Here is a 26,732-nt window from a genome sequence, read left to right as displayed (position 1 = left end):
TGTTGCACAGCAGTTGTGCAACCACCCATTGTAATAAGTTCTACAACATTTTCAGCGTCTCAAAAGAGACTCTTGTAACCATTAAGCAGTCACTCCCCATTTCCCACTACCATTGTGCTTTCTGTCCCTGTGGATACCTCTTTTGGATATTTCTTAAAAATGTAATATGTGGTCTTTTGTGTCTGGCTTCTTTCACTCAACATAATGTTTTTAAGATGTCCCATGTTGCAGCATGTATTTCTTTTTCAGCAAGAGAAATTATTTCATTTCCTTTTATGGCTGAATAATATTCCATTGTAAGGATATACCACATCGTTTGTTATACTTTCATCAGTTAATGAACATTTGGATGTTTTTGGTTACTGCGAATAATGCTGCTATGAACATTCGTGTACAAGTTAATGAATGAACAAATATTTTCATTTCTCTTGGGTATATGTTGTCTTAGTTAGCCTTTGCTACAATAATGGTGCATTACTAAAATAAGGCATTTGGAATTTGATAGGGATTACATTGAATCTGTAGACCTTTGGGAAGTATTGCCATCTTAATAATATTGTCTTCCAATCTATTAACATGGGACATCTTTCCACTTATTTAGGTCTTCTTTAATTTCTTTCAACAATGTTTTGTAGTTTTCAACGTGTAAGTATTTCACTATCTTGATTAAATTTACTCCTAAGGATTTTATCTTTTTGATGCTATTGTAAATACAGTTGTTTTCTTAATTTTATTTTGGAATTTTTTTTCTTTCTTTTTTTTTTTTTTTCTTTAATTATTGCCCTGGCTAAAACTTCTGGTACAATGTTGAATAGAAGTGTGAGAATAGATATCTCTGTCTTGTTCCTTATCTTAGAGTGAAAGCTTTAGTCTTTTACCATTAAGTGTGATGTTAGTTTTTCATAGATGTCCTTTATAAGGTGGAGGAAGTTGCCTCTATTCCTAGTTTGTTGAACATTTTTATGATGAAAGAGTGTTGGGTTTTGTCAGATTTTTTTCTGTATCAGTTGATATTATCATGTGGTTTTTGCCTTTTATTCTATTAATATGGTCTATTTTATTTGTCGATTTTCATATATTGAGTCAGCATTCCAGGGATAAATTCCACTGTGTCATGGTGTGTAATCCTTTTTCTATGTTGCTGGATTTGGTTTGCTTGTATTTTGTTGAGGATTTTAATGTCTATATTCATAAGGGATATTGATCTATGATTTTCCTTTCTTAAGATACCTTTGGTTTTTATATCAGGGTAATACTGTTCTTATAGAATGAGTTAGGAAGTTTTCATTACTCTTCTCTTTTTTATAAGAGTTTGAGAAGGATTTGTGTTCATTCTTCTTTAAACATCTGATAGAATTCACAGGTGAAGCCATCTGGTTCTGGGCTTTTCATTGTTGTAACTTATTGATGACTAAATCAATCTCTATACTTGTTTTAGGTCTATTCAGATTTTCTATTTCTTCTTGGGTCAGTTTTGGTAATTGTGGTTTTTAGTACTTTACATTCCTGCTTTTACTAATTTTAGTCATTTCATTCATGATTTTAGTACTTTTCTCTCTTCAGGGTAGCTAAAGTTTTCTCAATTTTGTTGATCTTTTGAAATAACCAGCTTTTCATTTCATTGATTCTCTGTATTTTTCTATTCTCTATTTTGTGTATTTCCATTAAAATATCATTTCCTTTTTCTTGCTGTGAGTTTAGTTTGCTCTTTTTTTCCAAGTCTCTTAACTTGAAAGATTAGGATATTGATTTTATTACTTTTGAAGTAGGTATTTATAGCTATAAATTTCCCTCTCCACAGTACTTTTACTGCATCCTATAAGTCTGGATATGTTGTATTAATTTTTGTTCATTTTTTTCTTTCAGCACTTTGGATATGATATTCCTACATAGTTTCTGGTGGTAAATCAACTGTTAATCTTATTGATTATCCCTTGTACATGGGTCACTTCTCTGTTGTGGTTTTCAAGATTGTCTCTTTGACTTTCAACTGTTTGATTGTAATGCAACTCTGTGTAAATCTCTTTGAATTGATTCCACTTGGAGTTTCTTGAGCTTCTTGAATGTGTAGATTAATTTTTTTTTAATTTTGAAAAATCAAATTCAGGAAGATTTTGACCATTATTTCTTTAAGTGTTCTTCCATTCCCTTTCTCTCACTCCTGTCCTCTGGGAGTCCCATTTGTACATATGTTGATATACTTAATGGTGTTTCAGAGGTCTCTTAGGCTCTGTTCATTTTTTTTTCCTCTTTTTTTCTAAAACTGGATAACTTCAATCAACTTTCTTCAAGCCTGATGATTCTTTTCATGCCTGTTTGAATCTGCTGCTGAGCTACTCTATTGAATTTTTCATTTCAGTTATTGTACTTTTCAAATCCAGAATATTCTCTATTTGATGAGACACTCTCCTTAGTTTCTTTAGTTCTTTCTCTATGGTTTCCTTTGAACATATTTTTAAACAGCTGATTTAAAATCTTTGTTTAGTAAGTCCAACATCTGGACTTCCTCAGGTATAGTTTCTATTGATTGCTTTTATATTTCACTGTGTATTGTTTCTTCATATCCTTTGTAATATTTTGTTGAAAACTGCACTTTTTGAATATTATGTGGGCAACTCTGGAAATCAGATTCTCCTCCCTCCCTAGGATTTGTTGTTGTTGCTGCTTGCTGTACTTTTGGTCTTTGTTTTTTAGTGGCTTTTCTGAACTAATTCTGTAAAGTCTGTATTCTTTGCTATGTATGGCTACTGATGTTTCTGGTCTGTTCATTTATTGGTTACCTAATGATTTGGACAGAGATTTCCTTAAACACCTGGAACCAAAAATTCTTACAGCTTTTGCCAACAGGCTCTCTGTGAATGTTGAGGCATACATTTAGCATCTAGTCTGGAAGTTTACAGCTCTGTCCTAAGCTTCACGTTGTTATGCTTGTGCAGAGTCTCAAGGTCTGCCAATAATGAGAGTGTAGGGCTTCTTGGGTCTTTCTTGAGCAGGTACACAGCTCTGGGCATGTATGTAGCCTTCTATACTCCCAGAAATGTTTAGGAGCTCTTCAAAGTTCTTCATTCCATACTCTTTCTTTTCAAGCTTCCAGGTTAGTCTGTTGTTTGCCCAGCTGTTATCCATTGCCTCAGGCAGCCGTGGCTAAAATATTTCCTTGTAATTGTTTTTGACAAATGTTCCTGGGTAGTGGCTTTAGTACTAGTTGTGTTTTGAGTCAAGTGAGATGAAGATAGCCTTTCAAGCAGTCTTCCAAGGAGTCACTAGTAGGTCAAATAATGACAATTCTTTGTGAATGGGGTTTGTTCTTCTCTCTCTGGTATTGAGAATGGGGACCGTTATTTTCAAGGCTGTTACTGAGCTGGGGAGTGGGTGGTTGGACTAGGGTAAGTTAAAACACCACAAAGCTAACCATTCTAACATAAATTTAGCTGTTTTTCTTGAATGAGTGCTCCCCGTGTTATTGCAAGCCTTTGGTTAATTTCCAGATTCCTATCAAAACTGATTCTTACAGTTTTTGACGTTTTTTTCATTGCTTTCATGGAGGGACGTACTTTTTGGAGTTCCTTACTCTACCATTTTGCTGAAGTCCTATCTGATCTTGAATAACCATACCAATACTGGACATTTGAAGATGTTATGCAGTATTTCAAGCAATTTCATATCCATTTTCTCATTTCATTCTTATAACAAAATTTGAAGTCAAGAAGTAAATATGCCTTTTATAGATGAGGAATTTGAGGTGCCCTGCATACAGCTACTCTGTCTTCCCAGCTCATCTGTCATATTATAATTGTGATTAATTTGTTTTCATAGGTAGACCATGAACTGCAAGACAGGATAGATAATGCTATTTGTACTACTAGCATAATTCTTAGAACAAAGTACAAATTTTGGAATTAAAAAAAAAAAGAATAATGAATAAAGTTTAACACATGAGACCTCTTTCCTGATGAATGGATTCATGAAATCCTACGGTGTTAGACCTGGAAGTGTCCTCACGGGCTACATCGGGAGGGAAAGGATGGTGTAGGACTTAGTTCCTTCCCTAATGTTTCAACAAAACCAACTCCACATTAGTTTTTTCTCCCCATGTTCTTTTAACAAATATTAATTGAGCTCCTACTCTGCCCCAGGCCTTGTACTAGTAGCTAAGAACTTAGAAATTAATAAGACAAACTCCTTGTCATGAAATTTACATTTGTGAGACAAAGAATGAGTATATAATTTCTAGAATTAAATGTAAAAAAACCCCAGAAAAACAAAGAAAAGCAAAACAAGGCAGGGTAAGGTAGGAAGGGCACTGGAAGACACAGAATTATTTTAGATAGTTTTAACAGAGATGTCTTTTCTCAGGTGAAATTTAGGCAAAGATATGAAGGAAACGAAGGATCAGGCCATCTGAGAATGTAGGGGCAGTGTTATAAGCAGAGGAGCAGCAAATGCCAAGACTCTGAGGTGGGAGAGGGTTTAGCATGATCCAGAAGGAATGAGAAGGCAGGCATGGGCTGAACAAGGGCAGAGTGCCATGTATGAGAGAGGTGGAGATCAACCAGGTCAGCTCATGGGCTGCCTTGGTAGATTTTCTTTGAGTAAATAGTTCTATGGATAAAGAAAAAGCTGAAAAATACTCAGTTTTATATTATAATTTGTGATTATTGCTCCCTTTTTTGACCTTTAAAAAAAACTGAAGTATAGTTAATTTACAATGTTGTGTTAGTTTCAAGTATACAACAATAATATATATATATATAATATATATATAATATTTATTCTTTTTCAGATTCTTTACCATTATAGGTTATCACAAGATATACAGTACAGGATATCTTGTGATATACAGTAGGTCCTTGATGTTTATCTGTTTTATATATAGTAGTGTGTATATGTTAATTCCAAACTTCTAATTTATCTCTCCACCCTGCACCCCATCCTCTCTACCATCTTTTCCTCTCTTTCTTCATTCCTTCCTTTTCTTATCTTTCTTACTTTTCTTTCTTTCTTTCTTTGTGTTACACACCAACAAAGGGATCTGGACCATGTTCTCTTTACCTGTGATAAACACAGCACCTGGCACATAAGGATACTCAAATGATATTTTTGAATGAGTGAGGAAATTGAGACCTGAAAGGTAAAGTAGCATTTTCAAGGCCACACAGCTAATTAGTGGCAGAGCCAGAGCTGGACCTATATTTAGTTCAGTTTCCACTACTTTACCACATCCCTTGCACGGAATCAAAAACAGATCCAAAGAATTTTGCAATTAGCGTAGCTTGTCATTTCCTGCTACTGCCTCCAAGTATAGTTTAGTCACCCAATCAGGCAGCTAAGTCATTAGCAAAAGAGTACTTGTTGTTTCATTGAGTCAGGTGAAAGTTTTCATGGTGACTGACAGTCAGCATCAAAGATACAATGTGTTGTAAAGAACCAAAAGGTATGTTTTGGGAGGCAGGGTGGAGGGGCTGGACCATTGGTACAATGTCCCAGGTCAGGGAAGGGTGACTTAGCTGCAAACCTTCCTTAATGAGGGAAGAGAGAGAAAGGAAAAATAGCATCAAGAAATTGTCAAAGTAGAAAATGCCACATTTACTACTTTGCAGATGCAGAGGCCAGAAAGCAGACAGAATCAGAGCACACATTGTTAAAATGACCCATAATGCTTTGGAGAACAATAATATGATTGGCCAAGGCTTGAAGCATCTCTTTCAACACCAGCACAGGAGGTCATCCGTGTCTCCACACGATGTGCAGCAAATTCAGGTAGACCCGAGCCTGAAATGGATCTGGAAAGCAAGAACGCATGTGCTAAGACTGATGGTGTCTCCACCCACCCCACAGCTCTGAATGAGTCCTACAGCAGATCCAACTGCCATCCAAGATAAAAGAAGAGATGAATTTTCATAGTAGGTGGGGCAAGCCAGAGACCGCAAGGGGAAGTCACCAAATCAATAGGAATAGGAAATCTGGCCAGAAGACGGCAGTTGGTATAGTCAGGCCAGCCCAAGTCTCTAGCTATGACTGATGCTTCTACCAGCTTAACTGTGACGGAAATAGCTTGTGTTGCTGCTGCATTTCAACCAAGAATGAATGGAGTAGTTGGAAGTAAGTAGCCTTGCCCAGACTTCCACTCGCATTGATGGCAGCATCCAACGGATTCCATGGATGGAATACGAGATGTTCAGCACACAAAGGCTGCTATCGCTCTCCTGCACCAGAAGATCTGAAGCTTACATAACAGATCGAGGTTGTACAAACATCCCAGAGGACAACGCTGATGAGTAGTTGAAACTTGCCAGCAGTGCAGACAAGCAGCAGGCCACCCACATCAAGCAGGTCTTTGAAGAACCAGAAATCTACTCAAATCTTCTTCCAGCTACAAAAGAAGCTTAAGTGCTACCACTGGAAGTTCTGGGGGATGGAGTGGGATGGGATCTCACGGCAACCACAGGACATCTTCAGGGACATGCACCAGGGTCTGAAGGATGTGGAAGTGAGGGTGGCTGGCTTCAGTGAGAGTGTGGTCAGCTTAACAAAGGTGCGCTTTCCAGCTTCTCCCGGTAGCCACTCAGGGGTGGGGGCCGTGATCTCAAAGCCCAAGGAGATCATCTGACTAGTTGGAGCAAATTTGACCACGTGGAAATGTCTCAAACTTGATGCCCAAAGGAATCATGTAATTTTAGAGCTTGAAGGGATCTTAGAGATTCTTAGAGATTTTGGCAAAGCCGAATCCCAGAGAAGGTAGGCAAGCTGTACACCACCACACAGACAACAGCAGGGTAGAAATTTGAGCCCAGCATGTTAGCCTTCCAGCCTAGTCCTGGAGCCTCTTTACCCAACAGAATGTAGAATGGAGGAATACAAAGTTGGATGCAAATGATCAACTGGCATGCTGAATTGATAAAGCGAAGACTTTTAAGGACCAAGTGTTGATCCAGTAGACAGACTCTGGGCCACTGCTAGCATTTCATTTGTCTAAAGGCACCCCTTCCTCTGGGTGGACTCAGGCCACAGGAAGACCATCAGCTTGGCACAAGGTGTGTGGGCAGGGCTTCGGCCTCTGCATGCCTTCTTGTCTGGGTAGTTTGTGTAGGAGACACCCTGGACAGTCTCATCCAGCAGCCTGGCAAATTGGGGAAAAGTTACAGGGAAGCCCTTGATGTAGGAGGATGGTGCAGGGAGTCAGGGAGCTTTGGATACTCTTTGGTATCCATAGCCCAGTTCTGTGTGCTCTTGTCTAGCTAATGGGATCAGAACTCAGCTTGAGGCTGGAGGACTTCACACCGTTCCCTGACCTGGTTCCACCGGGGTGTGTAGCTGAGTTCTGTGACTGTCACGGCTTAAACCACAAAACTGAGAGACGATAAGCAGAAACCTCTCTTCCCCGCTGTTGCCTCCGATACCAGAATGCATCTCTCCCCTTTACTGGGTGCTTAGGGCCAGTTCTAGTTGCTTTCCTGGCTAGAAGTGGCACTGAGGCCTGCTGCCTGGAACTTGGGGCTCCAACACACTGCCAAGCCTTTGCTCACAGCTGTCCCCATTGTCAATCAGAAAAGAAGAAGCAGGGTCTGGCCTCACAACCATCTTGTCTCTCTAAGACCAGGGCAGTTCACTTCCGCTGCTGGACCTTCCATACGGCCTCTCCACGCCTCCTGCCACCTACTCCGAGGAGTTCCATCCTCTTGCAGGGCAAGGCTCACCTATTTCCTGCCTGAGCATGACCGAGATGCAGAGTAGCTGCATTTTTGTCTTTTCCTCATGGGTTCCAGGAGACAATCTCCCCACGGAAAATAGTCTGAGCTTGGAATTCTACCAAAGCACAGATTATTCTGCCTGGTTTCTTTAATACATACACAGAGAGTCTTCTAAGGAACCACATCCACTAGTAGACTGTTACACCAGTAACAGCCTCTGGTCCTGAGGTGGGTATTTTGAACATTTGTGACTTTATAGTTGATTGTCTCTATTTGTGTATTTAAAGTATACATTGACATATGCTAGTATCACATTAATAAATTTTATATAAGGTTGTTTTAAGATACTCTGTTTTTAGGAAAATACCCACACCAAACTGCTAATAATGGGATTAGGGATAAAGGTAAGTGTGAGAATTTTCATTTTCTATACTCAGTATGGTTTGAGGTTTGTTTTTTTTTTTAACAACAACACATGTTACTTTTGTGATCACAGACAACACTTAAAAACATGGGAAATATATACTTCACATACTATGCCTAATTAAACACTACACACACACACACACACACACACATAATGTATTCTTTACTCTTGAGAATAGTATTTGATGTGGGGAGAGAGAGAGAGAGCACGAGCAGGTGCAGGTGAGCGTAGAGTCTGGAGACACCTGAACATGGATGAGGTGACATCATCAACAGGTAAAAAGCTGATGAGGAGGTTAAGTGCTGCCATACAAAGTGGCATTTCTGTCTGGGCAGCTTCAACTCTTCTCAGACCCTTCCTTCCAAGTGATGGCTTCTGCTCTACTTTACCTAAATTACAGGAAGTCCTAGTCCTTTGTCTCAATATTCACACCTTTCAGCCCTCCCCCGCCTTTTGGTTAATCAACATTGAGAGCAGTTTCATTAGATGAGCTATATCACTATAGTCTGACTTTTGGCAGTGATAAAAGTGCTTCCAGGGGTTTGCCATTCATATCACTTGTCTTCCACCTCCCCCCACGCCCCTGCACAACCGTCTACACACACACACACACACACACACCACACACACACACACACACAACTTGAAAATGGTCTGAATGCAAGGCAGTTTTGTAACTTATTCAATAAACCATGCAAAAGATTAATTACACATTTTTACATTTAATTTGAGTTCAGCCTTCTCCTGTGCCTTTCTCTACACATACAAGGAGCACGGAACTCTGACACTTGACTTTCTGTGGAATGACATCATCTTCTTGGCCCTGTGCCTGTGGCTGTTCTCCTGGCTGAAATTCAAGCAAATGTCAGGCAGATTAAAAATCAGAAGGGGGAAATATGGTTGTGTGAAATCAACTGGATCAACTCACATTTATTATAAAGCAACTCTGGGCAGAATGCAGTAAAGGCTGAAGATTAAGAGAAAGCTTAAGATATTCCCAAAGTGAGAGTGTTGATTTGAATTCTTAAATTATGCTACTGATCCAATTTCCATTTTTACATTTTGTGATCTTGGCTAATTTGATGGGCAAAATTTTATTCCATTGTTTTTAGATGAAATTTCTTGGATTACTGGTGAGAGTAAGCCCTTTAAAATACATTTCATTGTTATTTGCATTTCTTTTTGTGAATTGCCTATTTGTATATTTTGCCCATTATTCTTTCGAGGTACCAGCTTTTTCCTTATTACAAAGTAACAGTATTTAATATACTAAGGATCTTGACCTTTTGTTTGCAATATTTGCCATAAATAATTTTCCTAGTTTGACATTTATCTTTTAGTTTTGTTTATGGTTTTTCTGACTTTCAAATGTTTTAATGTAAAAAATTCTATCCATTGCCTTTGGGGTTCATCTATTACCTTTTTGTTTTTTGCTTAGTAAAGGCTTTACTACTCTGAGATCTCATGAATCTCATAAATTTTTTTCAGTGTTTTCTTTCAGTTTTTAATTCTTTGAATTCAACTCTTTAATCCTTCCTTATTGCATTTTGGAATATAGTGTGAAATAAAGATCTAAATTAATGATTTCCCCTAATAGGTGAATCTCCTATTTGTTGTAATTAATTCACCCTTTTCTCATTTATGAAATTTAAAGGATTATACAAATAATATAGCTTCAATAAAAAAATCAGAAAATACAAATAGTGGAAATGAGGGGGAAAACACTTGTATTTTCTTTCCACTCTGAGTTGAGTGTTAGCAATTTCCTCTGCCCTTCCAGACATTTTCTTCTCTAGATGATGCATACATTTCCCCTACAAATGGAATCATATTGCAATATGGTTTTGTTACCTGATGTTTTTCCATTCAGTAATGTATCATGACTATCTTTTCATGTCAGTCAATATACTTTTACAGCACTATGTCCTAATTAACTTTTCATTGAAATATATTGTACATTCAGAAATGTGTACATTTCATAAGTGTACAGCTGGATGAATTTTTACCAACTGAACACATGCATGTAACCAGCTACTAGATCAAGAAGAAGAATATTACTAACACCCCCAAAACCCTCCAAATGGCTCTTGCCTGTGACCTCTCTTCCCCAAGGGTAACCACTGTCCTTCTGTCCTGACTTCTAACAGCGTAGATTGATTTCATAGTCCTATTTTTGATAGCTACATTGTATTCCATCATACGTAAATGTATCACAGTATACTTGCTATGGGTTAAACTGTGTCCTCCCAAAAGATATGTTGAAATCCTAACTTCCAGTACCTGCGAATGTAAACTTATTTGGAAATAGGGTCTTTGCAGATATAATCAAGTTAAGATGAAGTCATCAGGGTGAGTCCTAATCCAATATGCTAGTGTCCGTATAAGAGGAAAATGCCATATAAAGACAGAGACACACAGAGAAGAAGGCTATGTGACCATGGAGGCGGAGATGGGAGTGATGCAGCCGTAAGCCAAGGAACACCAAGGACTGACAGCCACCACCAGAAGCTAGGAAGAGACAAGGAAGGATTCTACTTAGAGACTCAAAGGGACCATGGCCCTGCCAACACCTTGATTTCAGACTTAACTTCCAGAACTATGAGAGAATAAATATCTGTTGCTTTAAGCCACCTAGTCTGTGGTACTCTGTTATGGCAGCCCTAGGAAACTGATAACCCAGTTTTGATGACTTTTGGGTTTTTCTTACATTTTATTATTTTATAGTGTTATGAATATTTATTTTTTTCCTTAGAAGAAACTATAAGAATGAACTATCTGAATCAAAGAATACTAGTAGACAATGTGAGTACAAAGTACGTAGTAAGATGATGGTTATGATTCACCAACTCTATCTCTAAGTGTTATACTTGGTGATAGAGGTGATGTGGGCTCCTTCCTTTGTAATGAATTCTCCTGTAACTCCAGTCTCACCAGGATTCCCTAGCCTGTGGGTACAGTGGGCCCACATAAAGATATAACTCACTTCTGCCACCACCTCCATAATCAGAACATTCCAGCCCCTTATCTCTAGGAGTCTCTGGGGTGGGGCGTGAGGCAGTGGTGGTTATCATTCCAGTTCTTGAATAATCCTCTCACCTTCTTCTCCTTAACGTCCCAACACATCCTCCATAAAGACTTTTGGGGGCCTGACTGTGCTACTCCCTCTGAGAGCGCATTAAGTCAGTGGAAAGGACCCATCTCATCTTCAGAAGCTGAGCTGCAAGGTGCCAGGGCACTGTGGCATTCCATGTGGTCCTCATTGCATTAGAACCAGGCAATGTTTCTTAGACAAGGAGAGAAGGCCTTTCTTAGCCACTGTGTACCAGGAGCCCCCAAAGAGCCCTCCCTGTTTTGTCTTGTGTCCCAGAGTCCTGCTGCCTGTAGCCCCTTCACCTGGGACTTAGCTAGGAAGATTGGAATCCGAGGCAGACACCACGTGTCAGCTGCATTACAGTCCCCATGTAAAATATTCCAGATTGATGATTCCACAGTTAGACTTCATGCCGGGATGTATCCAGATCTTAACAGTGAGCACACTTTCTGCTCAAACTCATTACCTGCTGTCTTCTTGAGCCTTCATAATATTTTGATATTCATAGGTAAAATATCCTCTTATTTCTCTTCTTTTTCAAAAAAAAACATTCTTATAAGCCATGACCTGTTTATTTCTCCAGATAAATATATAAATAATATTGTCGACCATTAAGAAGTTGTCAGGGATGGCATCAAACCAATGAAATTAAGAGATTTGACATCTTTGGCATGTTTGGGTTTCCATCAGGAATGAGAGCATGTCTCTGTGCCTAGCTGAATCTCCTTTCACATCTCCTCCAGAGGGATTTGGGGAGCTGGAGAGGAATGGCAGAGAGCAGTCCAAACAACCTGCTGAGTGGGCTTTGGGAAGCCGATCAAGCATTGCTGGCTCGAGTACAGGGGAGGTCATTGAAAAAGGAGGCGGGATGAGTTCTGAGCCAGCTCTGGGTGTCTTCCAGGAATTCTTGATTTTTTTCATGGCACTGGATGAGAGTGTGTGCCCAGGGAACAAATCTGATGAAAGCAGAAAATAAGCTGATTTAGTAAAATTTGTCAGACAGGAGGAATTGTGGCTGAACCCTGGAGCCAAGGAGCATGGAAAGAGGGGTAAATTGAAATCAGGTAGCAATGTGTCCTGTGGGTGTGGCTAAGCAGAGAGGCAGGGCTGAGCTAAATTTCAGGAGACTTGGATTCCAGTCTGAGCTCTGAAGTCACGCTACTCTGTTCCCTTGGGCTAAAGGCCTTTCCTCTTGAGCATCTGTTTGCTCTTTTCTCGCTATAAGAGTGCTCACTGAAGGACCTCTAAGGCTCTCCTTGAGCTGGGTTTCTAAGTGGTATTTACTAGAGCAACACGGGAGTTGCATGGCTGAAAAAAGCCCCAAGATGTTAAACGTTCATGTCTAAACCAAAGGACATAATTATAGAATGATGTGATGAAGAAATGAAATTTCAAAGCACCTTTGGGATGATTCCTGCCAGTGGAATAGGAAAGGAAAAAAATCCAAGGTAGCTCAAGAACATTATTTAGGGGTGAGGGGTACCTAAAAGCACTAAAAAAGTGCTTTCCAAATGAGTTCTTTCTTTTGGTTTTGTTGGGTGAGGGCTCCCTGAAGTGAAATTCTCTCAGATATTGTGACTTGCTTTGCAGGTGGGATGAAGCAAGGAATGTGCCCCTTGCAGCAGGAGACTCTAACCACAGAAAAAATTTCCAGGTCATTGGTGTCTTTGGGGCTACACATTTGAAAAAGAAATTACATCATTGGAGTTCCAGATTTTTTAAAACTCATTTCCTTTCCTTATTTTTTTTTTTAAAAATTTTTATTTCCAGATTTTGCCATAAGCCTAGGTTTAACTCTGTCACAGAGATGAATTATTAAAATTGGGCCCCAGATGTCTGCTTCACAGATGGAGGGGGGTCCCCTGAAGCCTTTGGCAGAAACTGACATGTAGGGACTAAGTCCTTCAAAGGAGTCCCCACCAAGAGCTGCAGTGCATAGAACCTGCCAGACTATATCTGCTTCTAATATTTCCATTTCCCCCATGGGGGTCCTGGCCAATAAATTCTTCCAATTATGCCCTCATGACTCCAACTCCAGAAGTCACCCAGTACCTCACTGCTCTGAAGGTCAAAAATGTCTTCATTGTGGCTAGCGTTATTGTTAGCCTCAAGAACCATTCATTGCCAGGTTTTTGAAGGGGAAATAGGAAAATTCTAAGTTTTGCATGGTACCCAGCCTCCAAGATGGCCTCCAAATCAGTCCCCAGTGATCCCCCTCTTGGTATTCACACACTTGTGTGGTCCCCGCCAACGCTGTGGCAGGGTGTGCGCGAGTGTGTGAAAAATAGCATATTGCAGAAGAGGGGAGGTCAGCTACCATGTAATGAGGTCACTCGGGCAGCCTAGAGTGAACCCCATATGATGAGGAGGAACTGAAGTCTCCAGCAACAGCCAGTGAAAACTAGAGGCTTGACAACAACCTTGTGAGTGAACTTGGAGGTGGATCCCCCAGCCCCACCCCAGTTGAGCCTTCAGATGAGAGTACAGCCCTGGCTGACAATTTGACATCAATCTCATGACAGACCTTGAACCTGGAACCATCCAGCTATGCCACTCCCAGATTCCTGACCCTCAGAAACTCAGTGAGGTAATACATGTTTGTTGCTTTCAGCTATGAAGTTTTGGGGTAATTTGGAATGCAGAAATAGATAACTAATGCACTCTGTGCTTTGTTTTTGATTTTCTGAGTAAATAGGAAGACATGCTATGTGGAATGAACACATATATACTATATGGAATGACAGGTCAACATGTGTCTATCTTATATCCTCCCTGAGTTTGGGGCGGGATCAAGGAATCCATATGTTTAACTAGCATCCCAGATGATTCTTATCATCAGGAAAGTTTGAGAAACAATACAGAACAGGATTCAAAAATGAATGAGACATACCTCTTCTTCAGGAAACTGTGCAAGATGGAAAGCAAATTGGTACACAGAAATACATTTGAAGAGAGGCACCAAGTGGCAAGGAAAGGTTTGAATAGCCTTGGGGGAATCAAGGAATGCTTCCTGGAAGAAATGACACATGAGTAGATCTCAAGGGTTGGTTAGGACCTCAGGGAGCAATATATGGAAAGAATCACAGAGTGAGAGTAACTGGTGGCATTTATCAGGGGCCTGCATTGCACCAAGCACTTTACCTGCCTCATCTTATCCAGTCCTCACAACAGTCCTGTGCAGTAGGAGCTACTGTCACCCATTTTACAAGTGGGAAAGCTAGGCTTTGGTTAGCACACTGTCCAAGGTCACACAGCCCCTGTGTGCAGTACTAGGTGGAAAGGAGATAGCTGACTCTATCTGTCATGCTTTTAACCGCTATCGTGTTCCATGTCCTAGGGGACATGAGACTCAGAAATGTGAAAGGCTGGAGATTTTTTGCAAAAGACAGTAGTTTTGTGGAAATAACAGAAGATGGTGTCCATGGAGGGATATGGGCCAGGGGAAGATACTGTATGAAGTGCTGGAACCTGGCAGTGGTTTCCTAGTGCAAGGTCAACTCATTCATTTAGTGAATGAGGAAAGGGAGCCTCAGAAAAGTTCTGTGACTTGCCTGAAGTTTGATAGTGGCAAAGAGGAGTAAAAGTCCAGACCCCTGGCAGCCCCATTTCCATTGTGGACAACTGGAGGCCAAACTTTGATGCCTTACTAACGAGGTCTGAGCTCTTCCATGGCTTTTTTTTTTTTTAAATAAATTAATTTAATTAATTTATTTTTGGCTACATTGGGTCTTCGTTGCTGCGTGTTGTGGTGTGTGGGCTTCTCATTGCGGTGGCTTCTCTTGTTGCGGAGCACAGGCTCTAGGCACGCGGGCTTCAGCAGTTGTGGCTCGCGGGCTCTAGAGCGCAGGTTCAGTAGTTGTGGTGCACGGGCTTAGTTGCTCCACAGCATGTGGGATCTTCCCGGACCAGAGCTCGAACCCGTGTCCCCTGCATTGGCAGGCGGATTGTTAACCACTGCGCCACCAGGGAAGCCCATGGCTTATGTTTGTTTTTTGTTTGTTTGTTTGTTTTGTTTTGTTTTTAAACAATTTTAAGTGTATACTTCAGTGAAATTAAGTGTATTCACAATGTTGTGCAACCATTACCACTATCCATTTCTAGAACTTTGTCATCAACCCAGACAAATTCTGTGTCCATTAAACAATAACTCACCATTCCTCTTCCTCATTCTATTTTCTGACTCTATGAATCTGCCTAATCTAGGTACCTCATATACGTGGAGTCACGTGTTTATCCTGTTGTGTCTGCCTTTTTTCACTTAATATAATGTTTTCAAGGTTCACCCATATTGTAGCATGTATAAAGACTTCATTTCTTTTTTCCCCCATTTTTTCTATTGTGGTAAAATACATATAATATTTACCATCTTAACCATTTTTAAGCGTACAGTTAAGTGAATTAAGTCATTCATATTACCCTGCAACCATCACCAGGATGCATCACCCTAACTCTTTTCATCTTGCAAAATGAAAACTCTGTACCCATTAAATAGGAACTCCCCTTCCCTTACCCCCTCAGCCCTTGGCAAGTGCCATTCTACTTTTGGTCTCTATGATTTTGATGCATCTAGGTACCTCATATAAGTGGAATTATGCAGTATCTGTCTTTTTGTGACTGGCTTATTTCACTTAGTATAATGTCCTTAAGGTTCATCCATATCCTATCACGTGTCAGAATTTCCATCCTTTTAAAGGCTGTAAAATACTCCGTTGCATGTACCTACTACATTTTATTCATCCATTCATTTGTTGATAGACGTTTGGGTTGGTTCTACCTTTTGGCTGTTGTGAATAATGCTGCTATGAATATGGGTGTACAAATATCTCTTTCAGACACTGCTTTCAATAATTTTGGGGATATACCCAGAGGTGAAATAACTGGATCATATGGTAATTCTTTTTTTTTTTTAACTTTTCAGGACCTGCCATATTGTTTTCCACTGTGACCGCATCACTTTACATTCCCACCAACAGCACGCAAGGGTCCCAATTTCTCCACATCCTCGTCAACACTTTTATACTTCATTCCTTTTTTCAAGGATAAGAAATATTCCAATGTATGCGTACACCACATTTAAAAAATCCATTTATCAGTTGATGAACATTTGGGCTGTTTCCACCCTTTGGCCTGTTGTGAACAATGCTGCTATGAACATTGATGTACAAGTATCTGAGTCCCGGCTTTCAGTCTTTTTTGGACGTGGAATTGCTGGATCAAAAGCTAATTTGATATTTAAGCTCTTGAGAAATCTGTAGACTTTTGGAGATCTGCGCTCTGTAAGTTAGCTCTGGTCATCCTAGCCTTTGGAACAGATATCCCTGGGTGGGTGGGAGGCCTCCTCTCTCTCCCGCATCCACACCGCTGCCCTCCCCCCCACTTCCTTGCTTTCCGGAAAGCGGTTCTCAAGAGCCTCTAACACAGAGGTCAAGCGGCTGAAATGCAGCTGACCCCGGCGTCCAGCTGGGCTTGTCTGAGGGAACTACCTTTGGGTCGCTCCCAGCGTCTCCTGCGAGGGCGGTGTGGGCAGGAGGAGAGGCGCCTCCCGGTTCTCTGAAATCTCGCCAGCTCATCGGGCCCGACCGCCCACTCTGGCGGTGGCTCCGGGGCTGACCAGGTGAGCGCAGTCCCGAGCCCCGGGGCGGGCGCAGCCCTGCGGGATGGGAGCCTCGGGCGCCCAGTCCGCGCTGAGCCGGGCTCCGAGCTCCACCGCCCTCGTTCCCGCCCCAGGCGGCCGTTCCGGAGCCTGAGCCCAGGGAACGCGCGCTCCCTCCCGCGTGTCCTCGCCTCGAGCTGCCGCTTCTGCGTCCCCGACACTCCGACCCCGGGGCGACTCCCGGGGTCCCCAGCCGCGCGCGTGCCTGGGCGACCCGACGTGCCCCTGCCTGGAGCCCCGACCCCCTCCCCCTCGTGCCTCCCGCACCCGGCGGAGCACGCCTCCCCGAGCCGGGCACCCTGGCCCTGGGCGCCCCGCGGTCGCCGGGGCGGGGACAGCGAGGGGGGCGGGGGGGGGGAGGTGGCCACGCCGAGGAGCCGCGGTCCTCTGATCTGCGGCGGCGAGAGCGCAACTCCCGCAGAGCCCAGCCGGGAAAGAGCCCCGAGCAGAGGAGGGAGAGAGGGGACCTGTGCTCTTCCTATGGGCCTCTGGGAGCAGCGGCTCGTGTCCCCGGACCCGGAATAAAGAGCTCAGGACCTTGTCCGCCCGGCGCCGGGATGCCGCAGGTACGGAGCGCGCCCTCCGGGGCGATGCTCCGAGGACTCCGCGCGGCACCGGCCGCCAGGGCGCGGGGGCTTTTGAGTGGGGAGGGGGCTTTTCAAGAGACTCGCGCTCGTGCTCATTTCTGCAGGGGACTCGGTCTGTCCCCTCCTTCTGTCCTTAGGCGTAGCCTCTGAGGCTCCGAGGACAAAGTTGGGAGCAGGAGGGGGCTTATCAGCAGAGACTGCAAACAGATGCTTCCAGAGATGGGAAGGTCTGGCCGGGGGGGCGATCCCTAAACGCAGGGGCTCCAGAGGACACCGGGTGGCAATGGGGTTCCTCTTGGGGAGGTGAGAATGAAGGAGAAAAAAGGATCGCTGGACAATTTCTCCCCAGATCCCAAATCTCCTAACACCCTGTCTCCCCAAGAAGTTTTTATGCTCTTTGCTTTTAAAACATGACTTTGAGCCTTCCAGGTAGCGAGCTTGCAGGGTCCCTCTCCAGAGGTGGCGCGCCTCGGAGACCCACAGGGCCCGCGAGGGGCGAGGACTGTCCCACGCCGACCGCATCCTTCCTGCCTGAGTGGCAATCCTGGCCCCCTCTGACCTTTGCGCTCTGGGTTCTGCTTCACACGTGATAGCAGCAAAGGGCAGGGCCTGAGAGGGGCAGGACCGATGCTCAGGGGAGAAAAAAAATCTGCGAAAAATGGAGGTGAAGTGTTGGGGGAAAGACGGGGGACTGGGGCCGGGCCTCCCTGTGCAGAGGGACTTTAGTTCTACCCCCAAAGGCAGGCTCCAGACATGTCACCTTTGAGGCATGTGGGCAGCGTGCTTTCCTGGGGGTCCTAGGAGTCTTCCTTGTGTCTCCCTTTCCCAGGAACCTCAGGCTTCCACACTTCCCCTCCCTCTCTAGATTTCCTGCCCTCTGTGGAGCTCTCTTAGACCCCAGCCCTCTTCTTACATCCCAGCAACCTGGCCTGATGTTTGCAGGCGCTGGGAGGGACTGGGGCTGCAGGGAGAGAGGGAAGGGGACATGGGGATTCTGGCTCCCTCTTGGTTCTCCATCCCCTCCAGTGCAGCTGACAACCCTCTCCTGGTACCCCAGCCCCATCATCTGGGTCAGGCGTGCCCTCTTCTTCCTCGAAGCTGACCGAGGAGGCCTGGGTCCTCACTAGTAATTCCTTGCAGTCCTAGGATGTAACATCCTCCCTCTCCAGGGACCCCCATGCTTTACAGACATCACTGATCTCTTGCCCGGAGGATGTTGAAACTCTGAGAGCTCAAGCTATTTATCTCAGGACACACAAGCAGCCAAGGAAGGATTTTGTTCCAGAGTCCCCTTTCTAAACCACTCAATGATTAGGCTGGGACTTCACTCTTGCAGCCTCTGTCTGGGGACAGGCCTTGGTAAATGCTGTGCCTGGCTTCTAGGGTCACAGCAGACTTGGAAGTAGGAACAGGAAACCTAGTGAGGAGAGGGGAAGGCAGCTGCTACATACGCTCTGATTTTAAAGCAGTGTTTTGCCAGAAGGAAAGAAGCATGGAGAGCAGTCAGGCCTGTCTCAAAAGTCTTGCCTCTTCAGTGGAATTCAGAATAATTTTTTAAGCTACAGAAAGGGACAATTCCACAAGGACAAAGTTCAGGCTGTCAGGACAAGGAATGGAGTTTGGAGCAGGTCACTTTGGTTCTCTTCAGCCTCCCCACACTCCTAACTTTGGTCCCTGAGAAAAAGTGCAACATTCAGAATCTTCAGTAGAACGGAAATAAACTGAGTTAGTGCTTGTTTGCCTCTGTAACAATCTAACCTTCCCTGAACGAGTGGGTATGTGGTTTTGATTCCTTTGTTTTCTTTCCCTGGTTCCTTTATTTCCACTCCATCAGCCAGTGTTCACTCTGGGCAGGTGGCTAATGGGTCAGCTTAGTTTATAGAATGGTTTTAAATTTGGCCAGGTTCACTTACATATGTAGCCAATTGTTTGTATGTCTTTCAAAGGCTTAGGATGGAGCTTGGATACTGGACCCCAAGGACGCTTGCAGGGACAATCTGACTCATTAAGGGAAAGCTGAGTCTCAGCAGAAAGGGGAGACCTCAGCCTAACGACATCTCCCCAGAGGAATTCCCAGGACACTGCTCAAGGCTTCACCTGGCCAGCTGGAGGTCACCATGGGGGTCATGGATGAGAACGCCACAAACGCCTCAACCAACTCTTTTTCTCTGCTTGACCCCCATGGAACCCAAGCTGCTTTCTTCCCATTCAACTTCAGCTATGGCGACTATGATATGCCCTTGGACGAAGATGAGGATGTGACCAATTCCCGGACCTTCTTTGCTGCCAAAATTGTCATTGGCCTGGCGCTGGTGGGCATCATGCTGGTCTGTGGTATTGGCAACTTCATCTTCATCGCGGCCCTGGCCCGCTACAAGAAGCTGCGAAACCTCACCAATCTGCTTATCGCCAACCTGGCCATCTCTGATTTCTTGGTGGCCGTCGTCTGCTGCCCCTTCGAGATGGACTACTACGTGGTACGCCAGCTCTCCTGGGAGCACGGCCACGTGCTGTGCGCCTCTGTCAACTACCTGCGCACCGTCTCTCTCTACGTCTCCACCAACGCCCTGCTGGCCATCGCCATCGACAGGTGAGTGAGGGGTGGGGACAATGAACGAAGGGGCAGTTGTGATTGATGACAGGTATCTGTATTCCCCAGAGCTGTGAATGCATGGGGGGCCCAAAGGTGGCCCATTTATTGAACAGTGCGAAGAGTTCTAGTTTTCCAGCAGTAAGCAGGCAGGAGGTAGTGGAGCCCCCTAGAGTTGGGCAGCAGGAAGGCTTTTGATCCCTCTGTTATGGACAATGTCCTAGAGGTTGTATCTGTCCAAGGTCTAGAGGTAGGCAGCTCCCAGGAGGTGTGGAGGGACAAGTTTAAGTTTCAGGCAGTTACCTCTTGAGTCAACTTGGAAATCTTGAGGGAGGTTTCTATCTCATCAAGACATCCTCTACTGAAACGTGATGTCCCTACAAACACCGGTTGATTTTTTTTTATTGTTATGATGATTTAAAAAAATTTTATTTTATATTGGGTATAGTTGATTAACAATGTTAACACGGGTTGAGGGATTTGTTCTAAAAAACAAACAAAACAAAACAAAACAAAAAAGGGGACCCATGCTTACATACTCTTTTTTGGTTGTTGCAGTAATCAGTTGGCTCCTTTTCATACGTTAGTGTACAACAGTACAGAAGAGCTATTTCTAGTGATGGTAAATAAAATCAGTAAGAGCAGCCTATGCAAATCTTTCCTATGTTATCTCTAGGCTTTTCATTTAGTATAATCGCCTGTGCTAATGGGCCAGAGTAGTTTTTGTTCCCTTGGAACAGTTTTGCAGGCTCCTGTGCCCAAAGGTGGACTCTTGTTACAAAACACCTTGTTGCAGTCCAGAGACAGTTACCCTGAGGGTCTAATCGGGCCTCTGTGTACTTGGATCTGCACAGCCCGTCTCTCTCTCTTAACCCAGAGAGCCTGAAGCACAGACGGTCTCCGTGTCGCATGGCCTCAGGGCTCTGGTGGCGTTCAGCTCCCTCCCCCCACAATCAGGACACCCCAGGACAGTGTTCCGGGGAGGAACACAGCAAATAGAGCTTGATTTCTGAAGCCATCAGTGGGACGACCAGGGGTAGAATACCTAGACATAGACCACTCCCAAGGGCAGGGCGTTGAAAAGGAGCCTGGCCTTAAAACCTAGGAGGATATTGGAATTAGCACATTAAACGACCCTCGGTCTGTCACCCATAGAAGGTGTCCAGAGGTGTCATCCCTGCGCCAGGCTTGGCCAAGCTCTTCCACGTGAGTCACGAAGCCCCCATGGTGTTCTGTCCACCCAGGAACGGACCCTGGGTGAACCTGTAGAAGGCGCAGGAGGGGGACAGTCAAGCAGAGTATCTGCCCCCCAAGTTCCCTTCACAGCTGTCGAGGAAGATCTCCAGGAACCTTGTCTCTGAAGTTTTCTGAAAGTGGAAGCTGCCACCATCCCTCTTAGTGCATGAACAGGACAAAACATATGGGGTCATTTCCTGAAGTTTCACTCTGGCAAGACAGTTTTTCACAGAAGGTGCTCTCAGCCACCGAAAGTGGGGTAGGTAGGTGCCTGCTGCGGGGCCCCTGCTCCCTGGGTGAGACCCATTTTACCATGGAGCGGGCTACTCGTAGAAAGGGGTAACACTGCAGGAGGAAATGGTTTCAAGGGGAATGGAAGCCAGGACAAAATCAGGGCATTGGGCTATTCTGAACATGTAACATGTATGTCAATCAATCCACCTCCATCTACTGAACTCTTTCAAACTTCATATTCGCCTTTCATATGAAACTCAGCTTGTCTGAAATATTGCAGGCATTTCTCTTACGGTGGGTATTTTAATCGGGAACGTGCTTTGCATCATGGGGACGGCTACTGTTTAGAGTGGGGTTGTGATTGGAAACTTGAACCCAGACACTGGGTTTGATTTTGTTAGTTTTAGGCAACTAATTTTTGTCTTGATATAAAAAATATGGCCACAGTTATAAACATATCTTTATTTTTGTTTAATGAAGTTTCTGTAGGAATAGTGTGAGCAGTTAGTCTGCCTGGGTTTAAACTCCTACTGCACCACTTATTAGCTGCAGGGCCTTGTGTTAGTTAGTTGACCCTTCTCTGCCTCAATTTTCTCATGTATAAAATGGGAATAATTAGAAAACCTAATGTATTGGATTGCTTTGAGGATGACATGAAATAATACATGTAAGTGTTTAGAACAATGCTTAAAACAGAGTAAGCACTCAATAAACAGCGGATGTTATGCTTTGTAAATTAACCCTTAAAGGAATAACAACAACAAAACCAGATAAACTAATGACTATTTCCGATTGGCTAACCTCTTTGCTTTCATTATAGTGATTGTTTTTGTGATGTGATTAAAGAAATAATGATACAAAGTTTCTAAGAAACAGGGCTCTCAAGATATAGTAGAACAGAACTATTTATTTCCCACCCTGTTCTCTGTTTCTACTGTTGGTTCCATGGTTCTCCCAGGCATCTAAGCTCAAAAGTCCCCTTTGTCCTGGCTGCTCTCTCCCTTTCTCCAGCATTCACTTAATTCCCAGGCCCTGACAATCCCCTCTCACCCAGGGCTGAATTATCATAGTCTCCTCTTGGCCTTCCTGCGGCCGGCCACAGGTGCCTCTCAGCTCCGCCCCTCTGCCAACCCTACTCCCTCACAATCCATCCTAAGCATTCATTCATTCACACAATGCATTTTTATAGAGCGACTACAAAGTGACAAATACTATTTCAAGCACTGGTGATACGATGGTGAATAAGCAAAAAAGCTCCTTGTGCTGATGGAGCTTGATGGAGAGAGAACAGTCAGGCAAGCAACCAAGGAAGGTAATTTCAGAGCCTGAGAAATACTCTGAGCAAAAACAAATAAACATAACCTATAATGGAAAAGAATCCGAAAAACAAATACATATATGTATAACTGAATCACTTTGCTGTACACCTGAAACTAACACAGCATTGGAAATTAACTATTCTTCAATGAAACAAACAAACAAACACTCAAACACTGAGAGTGACCGAGGGTGGGAGACACTCTAGCTGGGAATCAGGAAAAGTGTCTCTGAGAAGATACTTGAACAGACCTCTGAATGATGGGGGAAAAAAACTGGCCTTGTAAAGACTGGGAAAGAGCATTCCAGACAAAGAGAATTCTAAGTGCAAAGGCTTCGAGACGGGAGCAAACCTGAAGGTGCTAGGAATAGCGAGAAGGGTTCCATGGCCCAGGGGAAGAAAGCAAGACTGCAGCCAAATTAATCTTCTGCCTCATACAGCCCTCCCTCTCTTGCTCAAAAGACCTCTAACAATGCCACTGTATACAAAATATGGCTGGAATCTTTTCATCTGCTTTTCCAACATTTTATTATCGAGCTCCAGACTGCCTGCCAGTCTCATGCTGGGTAAACACACTGATGTCCTGTTTTCCAAAAAAAGTTGCAATCTTTTTGAGAACTGTCACCACGGCTTATTACATTTCTGTTCATCCAGTGCTAGGTACTTGCTGAGGGTGAAGTTTTACTAAGATCCTAGGTGCCCAGAATTCACAGACAGCAAAAGGTTATAAAAGAAGTAAGGCGTGATCCCTGCTCTTGGGAAGCTTACCATCCAGAGTGTGGGGGAGGGGTGAGAACTATCACAGGAAAGTTAGGGGTAAGTAAAGGGTCAGTCTGAAATGAAATTTAGAGAAGGGGGGGATCGTGGCGTAACAGAATAATCAGAGGAGGCTTCATGCAGGAGATGGACTTTTTACAGGCTTTCTACAAATGACGTTCAGCAAAGGAGAAAAAAGGATTTCCAAGAGGGTAGGTAGAACTGTGTTTGCAAAAGCCGAGAGGTGAGAATGCTTGAGGTGAGAGTGAGGTCCGGGGAGCGGGGGGGGCGGGGGGACAGGGCAAGGAATGTAAAAGAGTAGAGATCAGAAAGAATAGGGTCCTGTTCTAGAAGATCACAAAATCTAGGCACAGGGAGTCAGACCTGAGGGTAGCAGGGAACTGCAAAATGTCCTCAGAGGACTCTGTCCCCCCAGGTCTGGGTTTCCTCTTTGATGTGGAGACACCTGCACTGTCCTCGGGGAATATCTTTTGGATCTCAGGCACATGGGGCACTGGGGTCCCTCCTTTTTTTTATCCGGAATCCAGGGGAAGCTGGCCAGTCTGCCTGCCTGTTGGCAGCTCTCTTGTACTGTCTGGACGAGGCAGCTAAGGCATGAGGAACAGCACTCAGCCTTAGGAAGCCCAAATGCTTCCTGGTGAGCTTATCGGTTGGGGCCGGTTGGCCCAAAAAGCAGGTTGTACATTTGCTACCCATCCCATGAGCCGCCTAGTAGCTACTGTGACCGCCACTTCGGTGATTAGACCTGGGGCTGAGTCCTGGGGCAGAGAGGGAGCTCAAATGCTCTCTGCTTAATCACCCAGCCCACTGTCATCACACAGTTAGTGGCTGGACATTTCTTTGTCCAGCAGCCTTCATTCTTTGTTCTCTGGGAAATGCTGACTCTAAGTGGATCTGGACCTGAACCGCTGTAGTGGCAGACACGCTACAATGCCAAGGGCATACTCCTAAGGAAAGTAGCTGCCAATTGCCCGACTCCTTTTTGGAACATCAATAGGCCGAAGCTGACTATGATGAAAAGAACAGAGGGGCTGCCAGGATGCCAGAAGGGCAGGAGGAAGGGATATTGCTTGCTCTGGTTTGAGAAGGAAGGAACAATTGGCGTGTTGGCGAGCCCACTGGATTTGGAGCAAGATACGGATGGGTCTACATCATGGTTCTGTCGGTTACTAGCTGCGTGGCTTTTGACAGGTTATTTAACTTCTTCAAACCTCAGTTTGCCCTTCTGTAAGGTGGGCATCTTTGGTCCCTTATGTATTCAAATGAGTTGGGGTTATCTAATGAGAGTGTGGATTTGAAAACGCTCTGTAAACTGTAAGCTGCTTTACAAAGTCAAGCAACTATTACTAATAATGGAGTTCTGAGCCTAGCATACCCAAGGCTGGTGGCAATCCTTGAAACAGTTTTCTGCAATTTGCTTATTGGTTAATGTATTTGGAAGACCTCTTGCACAGCTCCTGGTGCTAACTTTGGGGATGGAGGTGGGGTGATGTCAGGATGAACTAACTATCTGATGGGCAATCACAGATTAATTTTGATGGGAAGATAAGTAAATCCAATAAAATAGGTCCAATAAAATAGAAAGTAGCATAGAACTTGCAAATGCAGTATTTGCCAGTAACAGGTGAAAGAAAATTGCTTGCTACACAGAATAGCTCTAAAAATACATTTTAGGATACTAAGAGTTTCTTCTTGTATATTAATAGCCTATTGTTTATGTGCAGTGTCTCATTGGAGCTTCACAGTATCTCTGTGAGCTTGGTGAGGCACTTGATATTCCCATGTCACAGATGAGGAAACTGAGTCCTCAGGGCTAAGAAAATGAAAAATTTGCATAGCAAGTTTGTGGCAAAGCTGGGAGTAGATTCTTGGTCTTCTAGATCAGCATTCTCCCCTACGTGTTCATTGGAAAAACACTCTGAGTTTGAAAATATCATAAAGACTTGGGAAATTACTAGTGGGAAAAGAAGGAACAGAATCATATAGTGATCGTTCATATAGCAAGCAATTACGAATACAGAAATATTCTTTGAGAGAGTAATCAGCAGAACACGGTGGGGTAGATAGAGAGGGAGAGAGCTGGTGAGAGCAAAAGCTCGAAACTCTTAGTTTTCGTTATGACTCAGAGCAGGTTTGGTGCCCTCCATACAGCAAGAGCGGCGTGGTCTTCATGTGCATTGACAAAAGCATTGCCAACACCCTGCAGACATTCCCATTTCACCCTCAGCATCCACCCTGGGAGACTGGCGAGTGCCAGGGATTGTTGCTGGCGGCAGAGCGTGACAAGCAGCCAGATGGGCGACCAGAGGGTTGACCCAACCCATCCAACTTCATCTAACAGCTGGTAGCTACAAGAGAGCAGAAGCCTTGTGCCACTGAACTCTCCAGATGACACTCAGTGGGGTTGGCTGTCTGTGTTGTGGGAAGGACAGAAACAGCAGGAATATGACACACAAAAAAAGAATGACCCTCCTCTTCCAGTCAAAATCCCAAGTAAGATGACCTCAAAGGGATCGGCTGCGAAGGGAACAGAATTGTTTAGCTTTCCTTCAGGCCCCTGTCACGTCTGCCCTTGGCTTTACCAGGGATAAGCTGTGGACACGTGAGGATGTGTTTATTTCCAGCGTTGATTAGTCATTCCCTCCCACTTCATTTGCCATCTTTCTCCTTCTCCTGCTTCTACCCCCTGCCACACATAGAACGTCTTCCAGGAAACCAGAGCTCTCTGTCTAAGTATGTGCACTCTCTCTGGGAAGGAGGCTTTCATACTGCACGAATGACTCACATCCCCCGGAAAATGCTCTCTCTTCTTTTCTGGACAACTGTGGTAACAGCAGTGTGGTTTTAAGGGAAAGAACAAAAGCAATATCTTTTACTGTCTGTTGCTTTGTGGTTTAAAAAACATGTTCGTGTATATTCTCAATTGATTTTCACATCAACCATGTGAGATAGGGTTAAATGTTTTCTATCGAGAGTCCTGTGGTATTTGACCTTGAGAAAGTCACTCATCTCTCACTAAGCTCCATTTTTCAACCTGAAAAGTAAGATAAATGGTCACATGCTTTTCCTCCACCTTTGCATGCAGAGCAATGTTTTTAAAAATGTGGAATGAAGGCAAAACTTTGCCC

At 43.9% G+C, this 26,732-nt stretch overlaps 1 protein-coding gene across 2 annotated transcripts in view; it reads left to right on the top strand.

Moving 5' to 3' along the window:
* The first annotated feature begins 14,937 nt into the window (after positions 1-14,937).
* Positions 14,938-26,732, top strand: part of PROKR1 (prokineticin receptor 1) — a 30,539-nt gene continuing 18,744 nt past the window's right edge. Inside the window, exons 1-2 of one of the 2 annotated variants that reach the window (XM_082356397.1) lie at positions 14,938-16,823; positions 19,396-20,039. In XM_082356397.1, coding sequence (XP_082212523.1) covers positions 19,567-20,039 — 473 coding nt within the window. In that variant the 5' untranslated portion in view covers positions 14,938-16,823; positions 19,396-19,566. Of the gene's footprint in view, positions 16,824-17,962; positions 20,040-26,732 lie in introns of those variants that run through there. The other variant, XM_082356396.1, reaches the window with a different exon arrangement.

The sequence above is a fragment of the Balaenoptera borealis genome, assembly GCF_965194805.1.
Source record: "Balaenoptera borealis genome assembly, chromosome: 15".
NCBI lineage: Eukaryota > Metazoa > Chordata > Mammalia > Artiodactyla > Balaenopteridae > Balaenoptera > Balaenoptera borealis.
Note: the sequence above shows the minus strand (reverse complement) of the source record. Positions and strands in the feature narration are given on the sequence as shown.